The sequence below is a fragment of the Sphaeramia orbicularis genome, chromosome 11 (assembly GCF_902148855.1).
Source record: "Sphaeramia orbicularis chromosome 11, fSphaOr1.1, whole genome shotgun sequence".
NCBI classification, from domain to species: domain Eukaryota; kingdom Metazoa; phylum Chordata; class Actinopteri; order Kurtiformes; family Apogonidae; genus Sphaeramia; species Sphaeramia orbicularis.
In genome coordinates this window covers 25,859,152-25,871,738 of record NC_043967.1, presented here as the reverse complement: position 1 = coordinate 25,871,738, position 12,587 = coordinate 25,859,152, and the positions used below count along the sequence as shown (strand labels likewise).

General features: G+C 38.3%; 1 protein-coding gene across 1 annotated transcript; it reads right to left on the bottom strand.

Annotated features, from left to right (window-relative positions):
- Nucleotides 1-725: 725 nt before the first annotated feature.
- myclb (MYCL proto-oncogene, bHLH transcription factor b) lies at nucleotides 726-6,400 on the bottom strand. The gene is made up of 3 exons (XM_030148124.1): nucleotides 6,130-6,400; nucleotides 4,704-5,413; nucleotides 726-2,400 (listed from the first exon to the last, which is right to left on the bottom strand). The coding sequence occupies exons 2-3, from the start codon at nucleotides 5,368-5,370 to the stop codon at nucleotides 1,619-1,621; spliced, it is 1,449 nt and encodes a 482-aa protein (XP_030003984.1). The 5' UTR covers nucleotides 5,371-5,413; nucleotides 6,130-6,400; the 3' UTR covers nucleotides 726-1,618.
- Nucleotides 6,401-12,587: the final 6,187 nt, after the last annotated feature.

Sequence of the window (12,587 nt, the reverse complement as noted above, 5' to 3'; positions counted from 1 at the left end):
GTAGGAAAATATAGTATAAAACTTTAGTCAGTTTTGACTTGTACAAAGAAAGAAACCCTAGAGACAGAAAAGTAATGAACAGTAAAGAAAACAAGAAATAGGCTTTGCAAATGATGATGTTGTGACAAAGTGGCTAGTGTGATCAATGTTCAGTGAGTGTTTTATTTTGACTCTTTTTCATAATCCTTTTATTAACAAAAATAGAAGCTTTTGAGTTATCTTTGAAAAGCCAGCAAGCTTAGCCCTGGTTTAGGACACAGGGTTGAACAAAATCTAGGATGAGTATAGTAGACAGCTCTGGTTTTGGTTTGGAAGGGACTGTACAGCAAGGGTACTATATACATAACATCCAACAGGATAGTCTACATACAGAAAGGCTTCTATAGGCATTACATCAAAAGCACAAAAGAAAAAAAAAAAAAAAAAAAAATCAAATATGTCGGTCAAAAAAAAAAAAAAAAGAAATATACAATTGGTACTCATTGGGCTTCATTTCTAAGCAAACTCTAGCACTGTGGCTGAAATGTACATACAAGATTTAAGCCATTCTCAAAAATTTATTTTGTTCTTTTGCTTGATGAACAGAAGCCAACATTCTCCATTTGGCTGGTCTCCATGGCACAATAATAATAATAATAATAATAATAATAATAATAATAATAATAATAATAATAATAATAATAATAATAATAATAATAATAAGATATAGTTAGGTATTTTCAGTGTTTTTGCAGATTTTGCATAAAAATAGTCTCCAAAATGCCTGCATGGCAACATAGATTCTTCAAATAATGCTACAAAACAGGCTGTTGCTGTGGGCATGGTGCTGCAGTCAGAACATCCCACATGCAAAAAAATACACCTAAGTCATTAATGGTACCTGCAGGCACAGAAGTTTAACACGTTATTCCAAAAAGGTGCAGAACATATATTGAATCATTTCATTTGTGATAGTATGACCCCTTTCATTTCTATAAGCATAGTGAAATGAACACTTGGAATAGAAAAAACGGGAAAAAAAAGATTGAGAATGAGATGACCATAGGAAAAATTCTAAAGAATAGAAGTAGTAAGAATGAGAGAATAAAAAAACCTGAAAGAACACAATACAGGAATGAACTGTGTGCTGAATGCCAAACATAGAGACGTATATGACATTTTAGAAATCTACAAAGAAACTTCAGAGGTCTTTGGACTGATAACGTCCTATCACAATCAGAGACATTTGACCAGACCATGCAGCAATGAAACAGCACAATTGTAGCAATTTATCAAGTAGAAGCTCCTGCATTGACAGCAAGGCTTCTGGTAGCAGGCAACAATTTTCAACAATTTGTAGCAAGGGGAGTTAACAGTTTGACAAAGTTGTATTGAATAACCATGAACTTAATCTGCCCATAAAATCAGTCTCTGGCTTGCTATCCTGACTGGCTTGTGGCCTTGTCAATCACTCAGAAGCTAATGTGCAAACCACAAACAGAGAAAAAAAAAAGGAAAAAACAAATCCACCCGCACCATTCCAATGTGACCAACTCAAAGTGAACATTAGTGTCTTTTCTCTTCATGTAGTCCCATATGATTCTGTGAGAGAATGCATGGTGACAGCTGACCCTCTTTCTCAGGATCGTTTCAGCTGTGCCAGCCGCTGCAGAAGTTGTAGCTGCTTTGCTTTCAGCTGCTTCCTCTCTTGAGCTTTTTGCCTCTCGCTGATGTGCAGCTGCTGCAGGTACTCTGTGGCGCGTGTCAGGATCGCCACTTTAGGGGTTTTGGGGCAGTCCGCTAAGCCTGGGATCTCGTCCCGCAGCGACAGGAAGCGTGAGCGCAGGTCGTTCCGTCGTTTGCGTTCGAGGAAGTTGTGCGCCTTGCGTTTGTCTGTGTCCTCGCAGTCAGAAGACTGAGGGCTGGAGAGGTGGGACAGGGAGTGAGGCTTCGAGGGAGAGCTTTGGGGGTGAAAGGATGAGGAGGAGGAGGGAGGAGAGGAAGGAGATGTAGCGGAGGTAGGAGACGAGGCGCTGAGGCTGGGTGACTCTGACCTTACTCCAGCCATGGTCACATGAGACTTTCTGCTGTCTAAGTTCAGGGGGGCATGGCCAGGCTGAGGCTGGTGGTAATGAGAGTTCTGGTGCAGCTGAAACACCTGGGAGGCCTCCTGGCGAACCCTTTTTCGTGGTGGTTCCACTGGAGCGGGGAGTGTGTCAGGGGAGGGTGCAGCGTAGTTGTGCTGCTGTTGGTGAATAGAGATGTGGAAACGCTTCATTCCGGGGTCGAGGGGGTCGGCTCGCACCGTTATGGTCACAGGTTTTCGGCTGTTGACCAGTCGACGAGGTTTGCGTTGCTGCTTGTGCTCCACTGTCACCACATCAATCTCCTCTTCATCCTCATCTTTGTCATCCTCATCATCTAAAAAGTACAAAAAAGTATACGCATTTAAAAAATTTCCCTGCCACACACAAACAAAATAAATGACAATGTGAGAGAATAAGCCACAGAGCATAGAGTGTATTAGTTTGTAGACTACAGTTTTGCGTCTCAAGTTTGGCATTTTGGTTGCCATCATGAGGCCTTTGGAGCCACTGTGTCTGAACAAGGGAGGAGCTGGGTAAGTGCAATGGGCAAGAAATTGCCAACCTAATGCTACTGTTACCTTAGTAAAAATAGCACCTGCAATGCTCACTAACACCTTTATGCAACTACTTTCAAGTATACTTGCGTTAAATAACAGTCATTTCAGCTTTGCCAAAGGTATTGTCAGTTGCACATCTAGTAACAAAATCTTGTGTTGTTGGTGTAAATTCGTAACTACAGTGGAGTCATCTATCAGAAAAAAGTACATTTGTATTCAATAAACTGAAGTTCAAAAGTTCAACTCTGCTGGCGAATGCACTGTAGAGCAGACATCAAAGCCTTCCATTAGCTTTGAAACCTTATTACTGGAGCAATAATCTTCAAAAAGGACCACCAGAACAGTTATTAGAAAATCTAAATAAAATGAACAAGACCAGAATTGACTCCTTGAAAAGAAAAGAAAGGATGCCATTTTTTCACTTTTTGGACTAGGAGTCAATTAAAGCTTTTTTTTTTTAAGCCAACACTGAATGGTCGACAGCATCACTACATTTAAGATACTTCCCAAAAAATGCCATTCTAAGTTGTTGCTCCTTGTTATGGACACACTCGCCCAGGCCTGCTCTCCCCATAAGCTAATTAAATGCTTCTACACACCCTCACGAAACCTAGAAACTCTCACACACGCTACAGAATACACACTCTCACCAATACTGTGAATCATTGCTGCATTAGGTCAGCCCCCTAAGTGGAAATTCCCTCCCTTCACTCATGTGGATGGAAAGAGGCTGAGAGGGAAAGACAAGGCTATAATAAGAGGCACACAGGTGCAAATCAACCCGTCAGCTTGTTAAAACGATAACTAATATTCAACACATTTAAATCCACTTGACGCTGCATTTAGTATAACAGTTAAGTGGAAGTAAAAGGTCCTATTGACTCCATTCCCACCGACGATGAGACCCCTGGGAGATTTTTGATGCCGTTGTAAACTGAAACACACTTTTAAAGTAATTGCACCTTTGCAGATATGACTGCTCAGAACGTGATCTCTAAATGAACAAAAGTGAAGAGAGGATGAACAAAAGGTTTAGCAGGGAGGGGTGCCTGCCTATTATTTCTACAGCATTTATGACAAAAGGTGACATCTCATATTACAAGGCATCCAGAGGAAGTGACACCACAGCAGTGAGTCTATTTATTGTAACTTTATCACCAATGATTGCTCATTCGCCTCTCTTTAAGTTCATATTATACCCCGAAAATGGTGTGAAATGCTCTTGTCAAAGCATTCTGTGGGTCTAGTCGACCCCTTAAATGGCTAATCCCATTCTATTCACAGCCCAGTCTGGCTACGACCAAAATCCACCCACTGACACAATTGGCGCTGCAGCCTGTTGAGCAGAGGAATGCAGCAACAAGTTCCCTTTGTGGCATTCCACAAACCATTATGCATGGTCCAAGCTCAACATCACATGGTAGCCTACATACCAAACTCAATCATATGTGAGTGGAAAAGAAAAAATTAGGTCTGGAAAATTTAAGCTATAGAATAACAACTGAAAGAGGGGAGATTTTCCCTCCTCTACCCACTCCCACCTTCTCCTTCTTGTTACATAAAGTTCCAATAATGAGTACTCTTATTGAATTCATGTCAGATCCAAGCCAGGGGCTGCGGAGAGGATATTGTTATCATAAGTCAGACTGGAGGAACAGGGAGAGAGAGCAGCTGGTCTGCTGGAGCCTTGCCAGGCAGCAGATGTTTCAATGGGCGTGTCACTCTGAGCTTCAAGCATGTGTTGCATGCACCAAGGTAACGCAATGCAGTCATCATGTGCTATACTAGTCATTAGTTCAAGATAAGAGCTAACCAATGCAAAATACTGACACATGAGGAAGACAGAGACATTTCAGGTCAAATAGAAAAAAAGTCACTCTTACAAAAAGAGGTAGTAATATTCTCCTGGAAAGGTTCTAGGAAAACTATGAAGCAGTTGTAAAATTCGAGTAAATTAACAAGAAAAAACTGTGCACACTAGTACAGAGATGTTCTAAAGCTCCTAACACTGTAGAATTTAAAAGGCAGCAGTGTTAGAGGTGTGTCTACACAGAACCTGCACAGTCCAACCGGTACTGACCTGATGAGTCTGTATGGGATTCCGAACCAGAAGACACTTGTTTCTTGCATCCTCCGCCCACAGGGAACGTGAGCACCGCGGCCGGGTCCACACAGTCCGCCGCCAGCCCGCTGATTGCAGCCCCGTCCCCGGAGGCACACTGCGCCTTCCCCGCAGGAGCCGGAGCTGCAGACCCGGTCGCCGCCACCGCCGCCGCCGCGACTTTGGCGGCGGCGGCAGCGGCAGCGGCGGCCCCCGTCCCGGGATAGGACGCGCACCTCTCCCCTACAACTCTCTCCAGCTGCTGTCCGGCGGAGAAGCCGCTCCACATACAGTCCTGGATGATGATGGAGCTCAGGTTCCCGAAGGAGTCACTAGCCGTGGTCAGTTTGCAAGGCAGATCCTGCTGGTCGTCTTCTTGTCCCAGGAACTGTGACACCCACTCCAGCTTGTCCCCCAGGGACGGGTACACCAGCCCGACCCTCCCCGACCCTTCCACCGCCCTGATGGGGGACATGGGCGGGGTCGGTACCAGCTCGAATTTCTTCCATATGTCCTCGCTGGGAGCCGTGGACTTGAAGAAATCCTCATCCGGGTCGTGGTCGTCGTAGAAATAGTGTTGGTAGTGGTCGAGGTGGTCCATGTCCCAGTTTTCATACCGAGGCGCGGTGGAGCTGATGCCCGGCATGGGGCTGCAGGCGGCGGGCTCAATCACTCCCTGTTCCCTCCGTCTGCGGAGACACAGCCAACAGTCAACAACTGAGCCTTATTCTCATCAAAATAATCACAGCTCTGTCTGTCTGTTCACACTTCGCCCTCCGGAGAGAAACGGTTCAATGTGTGACAATGTATCCTGGGATGCAGCTGCTGGAGGACGCATCACAGTTTAGTGTGGAACTATCAGAACACTGGAAACCAATTAAGGCAGCAACTGGAAATGAGCGACTACCATTAAGTCTAGAGTCATGCAAAGTATCTCCTGCTTAAATACCGCAGAGTTAAACTTCTCTGCGTTTTGTTGCTGCTGAGAAGTTCAAGTTTCGCAACAGTGTTTCATTACATAACAGTGTTTTAGTAGTAGCCGTGTCAGGGGGAGTGGAGGATGGGGTTAAAGGGTTCAACTCACTGCTCAGCACAAAATACACTGATGAAATTACATGGAGATTGATTTTTTTTCCCCTTTGGGGTAAGCCAGGTATTTGTCAGTGGACCTGCTCATATGGAGTAGTTTGTTGGTTTGATAAGGAGTTGAACCTCCTCGGTTGAACTCCTTATCAAGCTCCAAGAATTCAGCTGCGACCAAACAGCACCGACCAGTTCAATTCACCAGCACACGCAGGAAAACAAACTTCCACTGCTCTCGAACACACACATTCCACTGTCTCTCCCCTAACACGTCAAACAAGTTTTACTGAAATAAAAAAAAAATTTAAAAAAAGACTTTTACCTGGTGCTGAGAATGAAACCCCTGCCTGCGTCCTCATAGATCCACTGTGCGCAAAATTAAACGTTCAGACACCAGTGAGTCGTTGCGGTATCGCGCGCGACCAAACGCACCTTGTTCTTCCCACGTCGTGTCCGCGTGTTTTCTGTTCGCTCGGGGTTGTGAACAGTATTTGAGAAAAACGAGCCCCTTTGGTCGCAGTCTCGCCGCTCTAACGCGCTGCTGGATGGGCTTCGGCTGATGCTACTTTCTTTGCAGACTACTGCACTGTATGATCCGGTGAAACAGACTTGGCTATTATGCATAAAAGGCGGGTCGTAGTAGGAGAGCCACGCCTACCATTTAAAGGGCCAGTGCGCTCAAAACACGCACGCAAAGAGGGTCTACAGCAGTGATCTCAAACACAAAATTAGAATTTTACATCTCAGAATTTTACATAACGTATATCCCTCCAATGTTATTTTGTCTTGATTTTCTAATGTGGAAGAAATATGTAACTTTTGTCATTCTTACTCTGAAAATACTCTACACTTATTCTTTTTACACTACCAGTCAAAAGTTTGGACTCACCAGTTTTTTCTTTATTTTCATGACTATTTACATTGTAGATTCTCACTGAAGGCATCAAAACTATGAATGAACACATTTGGAGTTATGTACTTAAAAAACGTGTGACATAACTTAAAGCATGTTTTATATTTTAGATTCTTCAAAATAGCTACATTTTGCTTTTATTACTGCTTTGCACATTCTTGGCATTGTCTCGATGAGCTTCATGTGGTAAATTCACCTGAAATGTTTTCCAAAAGTCTTGATGGAGTTTCCAGTGATGCTGAGCACATGGTTGGCCATCTGTGGTCCATCTAATGCCATTTAAATGAGAAGGTGAGTCCAAACTTTTGACTGGTAGTGTATGTGAACATTCTTTTAATTTCTGGTCCAAAACTGAAAAATATATCATATCTAAAAGTAATAATAAGATACTTATAACATCCCAAAATGTAATTACATATTTTAAACATGATATTCACAATTTAGCATTTGTTGTAAATTTGTTCATCTTATTTGGAAAATTTCATATACATGAAAATAAATACACTAAAACATACCCAAATTTTAAAATCTTCCAATTGGAATTTGAAAATTATGTTAAATCTTCAGAATGTATCCATAATTTAAAAAAGCTCTAACACCCTGGCTATTTATAAAAAAATTATTTAATATTGACTGAACTCTCTGTTGTATTTATTTATTTATTTATTTATTTATATTTGTTAGATCTGTTATTTTTATATTTTTATTTACATTTCTGTACTATTATTTGTATATAATGCTTTGTATCTTTCATTATTTTCTTAAACTTATATATTCAAATGCCTTTTCCCTTTTGACATCTTGTTGTTTGTTCAAATTTTTGTACTGTGTAATTAAATGTTTTCAATAAAGTTGGGGAAAAAAAGCAAAGACAAAAAAAATACTCTGAGTCACAATGAAAAAAAAAAAAAAAAAGCAGGGATCTCAAACTCATTTTCTTTCAGGGGCCTCATGGAGCGCGATTTTATCTCAACTGGGCCAGACCAGTAAAACAATAACATAATAGCCTATAAATAATGACAACTCCAAATTGTTGTCTTTGTTTTAGTGCAAAAAAAAAAAAAAAAAACACCATTAAATTATGAAAATACTTACTTTTATAAACTATCCAAACAAAAAAGATGTGAATAACCTGAAAAAACTGAAATTTCGTAAGAAAAATAAATGCAGTTTTAACAATATTATGCCTCAACTTATCATTTCTACATGTGCATTCTGGATCAGATCTACAAAGACACTAAACACTGAGTGACAGGCAGAAAATTGTTAAAATTGTGCTCAGTTTTCTTTAGGTTGTTCATATTTGTTCAGGTTATTCATGTTTTATTGTTACAGGATAGTTTGTAAATGTAAATATTTTCATAATTTAATGTTATTTTTTGCACTAAAACAAAGACAAAAAAATGAAGTTGTCATTATTTATAGGCATAATGTAAGATTATTTTTTTTCACATCAAACCAAGAAGAAAATATGGAGTCATTATATTCTGTAGGTTATTATGTTATTATTTTACTTTAGATCATATTGGTCTGTATGTGGAACCTGAACTAGCATAAATTCGACAGCGTTGACTGTGGAATTATTGCACTTTGCTAATTCATTCCACGGGCTGGATTGGAACCTTTGGCAGGTCACATTTGGCCCCCGGGCCGCATGTTTGAGACCCCTGGTCTACAGTATAGGGTTATGTGACACGGATTTCATAGGGCAGCTGGTTCTCTGCTTTTGCAAGAATTATACATAACATAAAAACGAAGATGCATGTGTGTTTAAGAGGGAACACACTAAATCTATGAGGATTTATTACATGCACAGTCGAGACAGAAATTGACTCTTTGTTTAAATGTGATTTATTTTCCGATAGAATTCTATGAAACTGATGAGATGCTTATAATTGTGCAACAGAGCTTGTGAAAACTGCCAAAACTTTTCATAGCGTGACTGCACAATGACGGTTAATGTTGGAAGAAATACATATTTTGATTAAGATGGACAAAACTACCAACACAATGATGAAAACCTACTTCATTATGAGTCAAATTAAATATTATAAATCTTATTGGAGTAAAAGTATACAGGTATGAGCAGTAAAATGTAGCTTTGATTATACTCAAACATCAGCACCATTTTGCTACAGTAAGGAAGAAAGATATTTTGATTAAGATGGACAAAACTACCAATACGACAATGAAAAACTACTTCATTGTGAGTCAAATTAAACATTACAAATCCTATTTGAGTAAAAGTATACAGGTATGAGCAGTAAAATGTAGCTGTGTTAATACTGAAACATCAGCACCAAGTTGTTACAGGAAGGAAGAAATAGATATTTTGATTAAGATGGAAAAACTACCAATACAATGATGGAAAACGCTTCAATACATGTTGACGTTTTTGCATTTAAAGTCATATTTAAGTAAAAGTATGCTGGTATCAGCAGTAAAATGCAGCTGTGTAAATCATGCTGATTCAATCGATCAAGCAATCAATCACAATGTTACTATAGGATGTGAGGGTTCATCACATGAAGATTGAGGCAACAAAGAGTCAAAAACAAAGCTGTGATATACAAATCTGTTTTTAGTTTGGACTAATTGGTGAAGCTGTTAATAACTCAGACATCTGACATCAGAAGCCAAAAAGGTTGGAAATAACTGGTCTTTTGGGTTAAAATGATATTATTTCTGATCCACATTCAAGCATAGTATTAACATCAGGTATCACCTATTACTAAACAAGGAAAAAAAGAGTCCACTTTGTAGAAACATAAGGCAAAAATAAAAACAAAAACAAATAATGCACAGGTGAAAATATGATTCTAAATATTACCTTGAGTTTGATTCACCAAGATATTACGGATTTTGCCTTTGATAGTAAACAAGTAGAACAAATAAAGACATTTCAATCAGACTTCAAAATTCAGTTTTACTTCAATTTGTACTGAAATATTCACACATGTACAAGAAATACACGCTCTTTGAATCACCAGGGTTGAGCAGAACTGCACTGTAACAAGTTACACATGATGATAAATCACTTTGAAAATAAAAGCACCAGATAATTGGCTTGAGTTGCATGGTTTGCACTACAGAAATGAGCAGCAGACATTTCTCATATTAATGAAAAAATAATAATTGTAGGCCAACTGATTTTCATTTCATTTATTTCCTTTCTTTTCTGTATCTACATGTCTACATTTCTTTTTTCTTTGCCTCTTGTTCAGTCATTTTTTAAAATATTTGTTGTCACATGATCATCCCGTTATGCACTGAGGTTATAAAATCGACCACATCTTTTGTATTATTGTTATGTTCTCACAAAGACTCTGTGTAGTGGAAACACGTCAAAGATAGTGTCAATATAGGTTAAAAAGGACTTTTATTTTTCTGTCAGAGTGACTCAGAGTTGTTTCTGGCTATTGCATTTTTACAAAATTCCTTTTTGCTCTGTTGCTTTTCTTATCTTAACCCTCTGAGGCTTAAAACTATTTTGGTGGTGACCTTTAAATAAATTTTTCTCTACATTTTAACATTTCCTAAGTAATTTATCACCATTTATTACAATATCATCCTTTGTATTTTTCCCTTTTCAGTGAAAATCTGGTGTTTTACTATATTTAATTTACTAATCATGTAGATGTTCATAAAAGCTCAGAGTAAATTCAAAGGTTATTACATGAAAGCAGAGAAAACTGAGGAAAAAGTGAACTGAACCATAAAAACAAGTGTTTACAACCACTGCTATTTGTCAAACTACATAGGTTTTACTGGTCAATCAATGTTGCAGAAAATAACAGTGTTTCCACTTTTTCCACAGAGTCTTTGAACGTACAGATAGGTCAAATCTGATGCCAATGAAAAGCTGAGAAACTGCATTTTATCCAGAGTACATAAATGTATTCATAGGATTAATAATTTCAAAATTATTAAATATTTTAGATCAGTAGATGTTTTGGTCATCAGCAGCTGTTTAGGTCTTTGAGGATTTAATGTATAAAAAAAAGACAATAGATAAGATAATTTATATGAGCATATGAGGACAGTAACTTTATTATACCTTAAAAAAACCTAACTTGGTAGATATATGTCGTAGTGAACTCATAAGTGAAATATTTGCCTCTGAGAGGTATAAAGATACAGAGAATGGAAATCCAAGATAAATAACTCCAATCCATACTTTAACCTGCAGGTAAAAATGCCAGAATCTCTAAACAGACAGCTTTCTTCTGCATCTCTCTCCTCTTAAAACTAAAAATTGAATGTATAGATCACAGGTGTCAAACATGCGGCCCGGGGGCCAAATCCAGCCCGCCACAGGGTCTAGTCTGGCCCTTGGGATGAATTTGTGAAATGCAAAAATTACACTAAAATATTAACAATCCTTTTAGTTCAGGTTCCACATTCAGACCAATTCAATCTCAAGTGGGCAGAACCAGTAAAATACTATCATAATAACATATAAATAATGTCAACTCCAATTTTTTCTCTTTGTAAATGTAAATGTAAATATTTTCATGTATTTACACTAAAACAAAGTATTACCTCCTCAGACCCAGCTATGGGTTTTCTGTCCACATTTGTGGACAAGAGTTTCACAACTTTATTCAAAAAAAAAGAAAAGAAAACTGTCCACCACAAAGGACATTCCATAAAAATTTTAAAAACTGCATCTGAAAAAACTGTTGCATCATGATGTTTCCAATATAGGCACTTATTTAATACAAAACAAAAAAAGCTGGTACATTGCTGACATTTCCTGGGTCTTAAGAGGATAATTTTGCGAAAAATGTGAATAACCTGAAATGTCTTAAGAGAAGTAAGTACAATTTTAACAATATTCTGTCTGTTACTAAATGTTTTGTGTGTATTTGTAGATCCACTGTGATCTGTAAGTTATAATGTACATGTGTAAATGATAAACTGGGGCAGAATATTGTTAAAATTACACTTATTTTTTCAGTTTGTTCATGTTATTCACATCTTTTTAAAGGATAGTTTGTAGATGTAAATCTTTTCATAATGTAAATTAAGTTTTTTCACAGTAAAACATAGAGAAAAGTTTGGAGTTGACATTATTTATATATTATTATGTTATTATTTTACTGGTTTGGCCCACTGGACATCAAATTTGGCTGAATCTGGCCCATGACCTAAAATGAGTTTGACACCCCTGGTATAGATAGATGATGGTGCTTTTTTACACCACTGTACTTTACACTAAGCTTCTGTTTCGAGTAGAGCAGTGTCGTCACATCTCATGTCATGTGATCAGTGATTGAAACAGCCATAAGTCAGGTATTTAACCCCCTATCTGACTGAAAATATCTATGATTAAACAAAGTCTGCATCACTGAGCAGATTATCTGCAGCCTGAGTCCACAGTAGTAAGTAGATTTCTATTTTCATGTTAGATCAGTGTATTTATAAATATTTATTCTCCATTTCTCTCCTCTCAAAACTAAAAACTGAAGGTATAGATAGATCTAATGTATAGATAGATGACCTGGTGCTGTTTTACACCACTGTACTTTACACTAAGTTTCTGTTTCGAGTACAGCAGTGTCGTCACATCTCATGTAATGTGATCAGCGATTGAAACAGCTGTAAATCAGGCATTCAACCCTCTATCTGACTGAAAACATCTATGATTAAACAAAGTCTGTATCACTGAGTAGTGTTTCTGAGTCCACAGAAGTAGGTAGATTTCTTTGTTCATCTTAGACCACTTGAATGACAACATGTTGAAAGGTAACTATGGAATTTATGCGAAAGGGCAATTAAAAAAAAAATCAACCACCTTAAAATATGTAGCTTTAAATACTGAAATGCATACACGCTTGTCAACTCAGGAGTGAGCCTGAAAAACC

Excerpts from the sequence above, each read along its gene's own strand:
- myclb (XM_030148124.1), bottom strand. The coding sequence starts at position 5,370 with ATGCCGGGCATCAGCTCCACCGCGCCTCGGTATGAAAACTGGGACATG. Across the intron at positions 2,401-4,703 it reads ATCCCATACAGACTCATCAG|ATGATGAGGATGACAAAGAT; the intron begins GTCAGTACCGGT and ends TGTACTTTTTAG.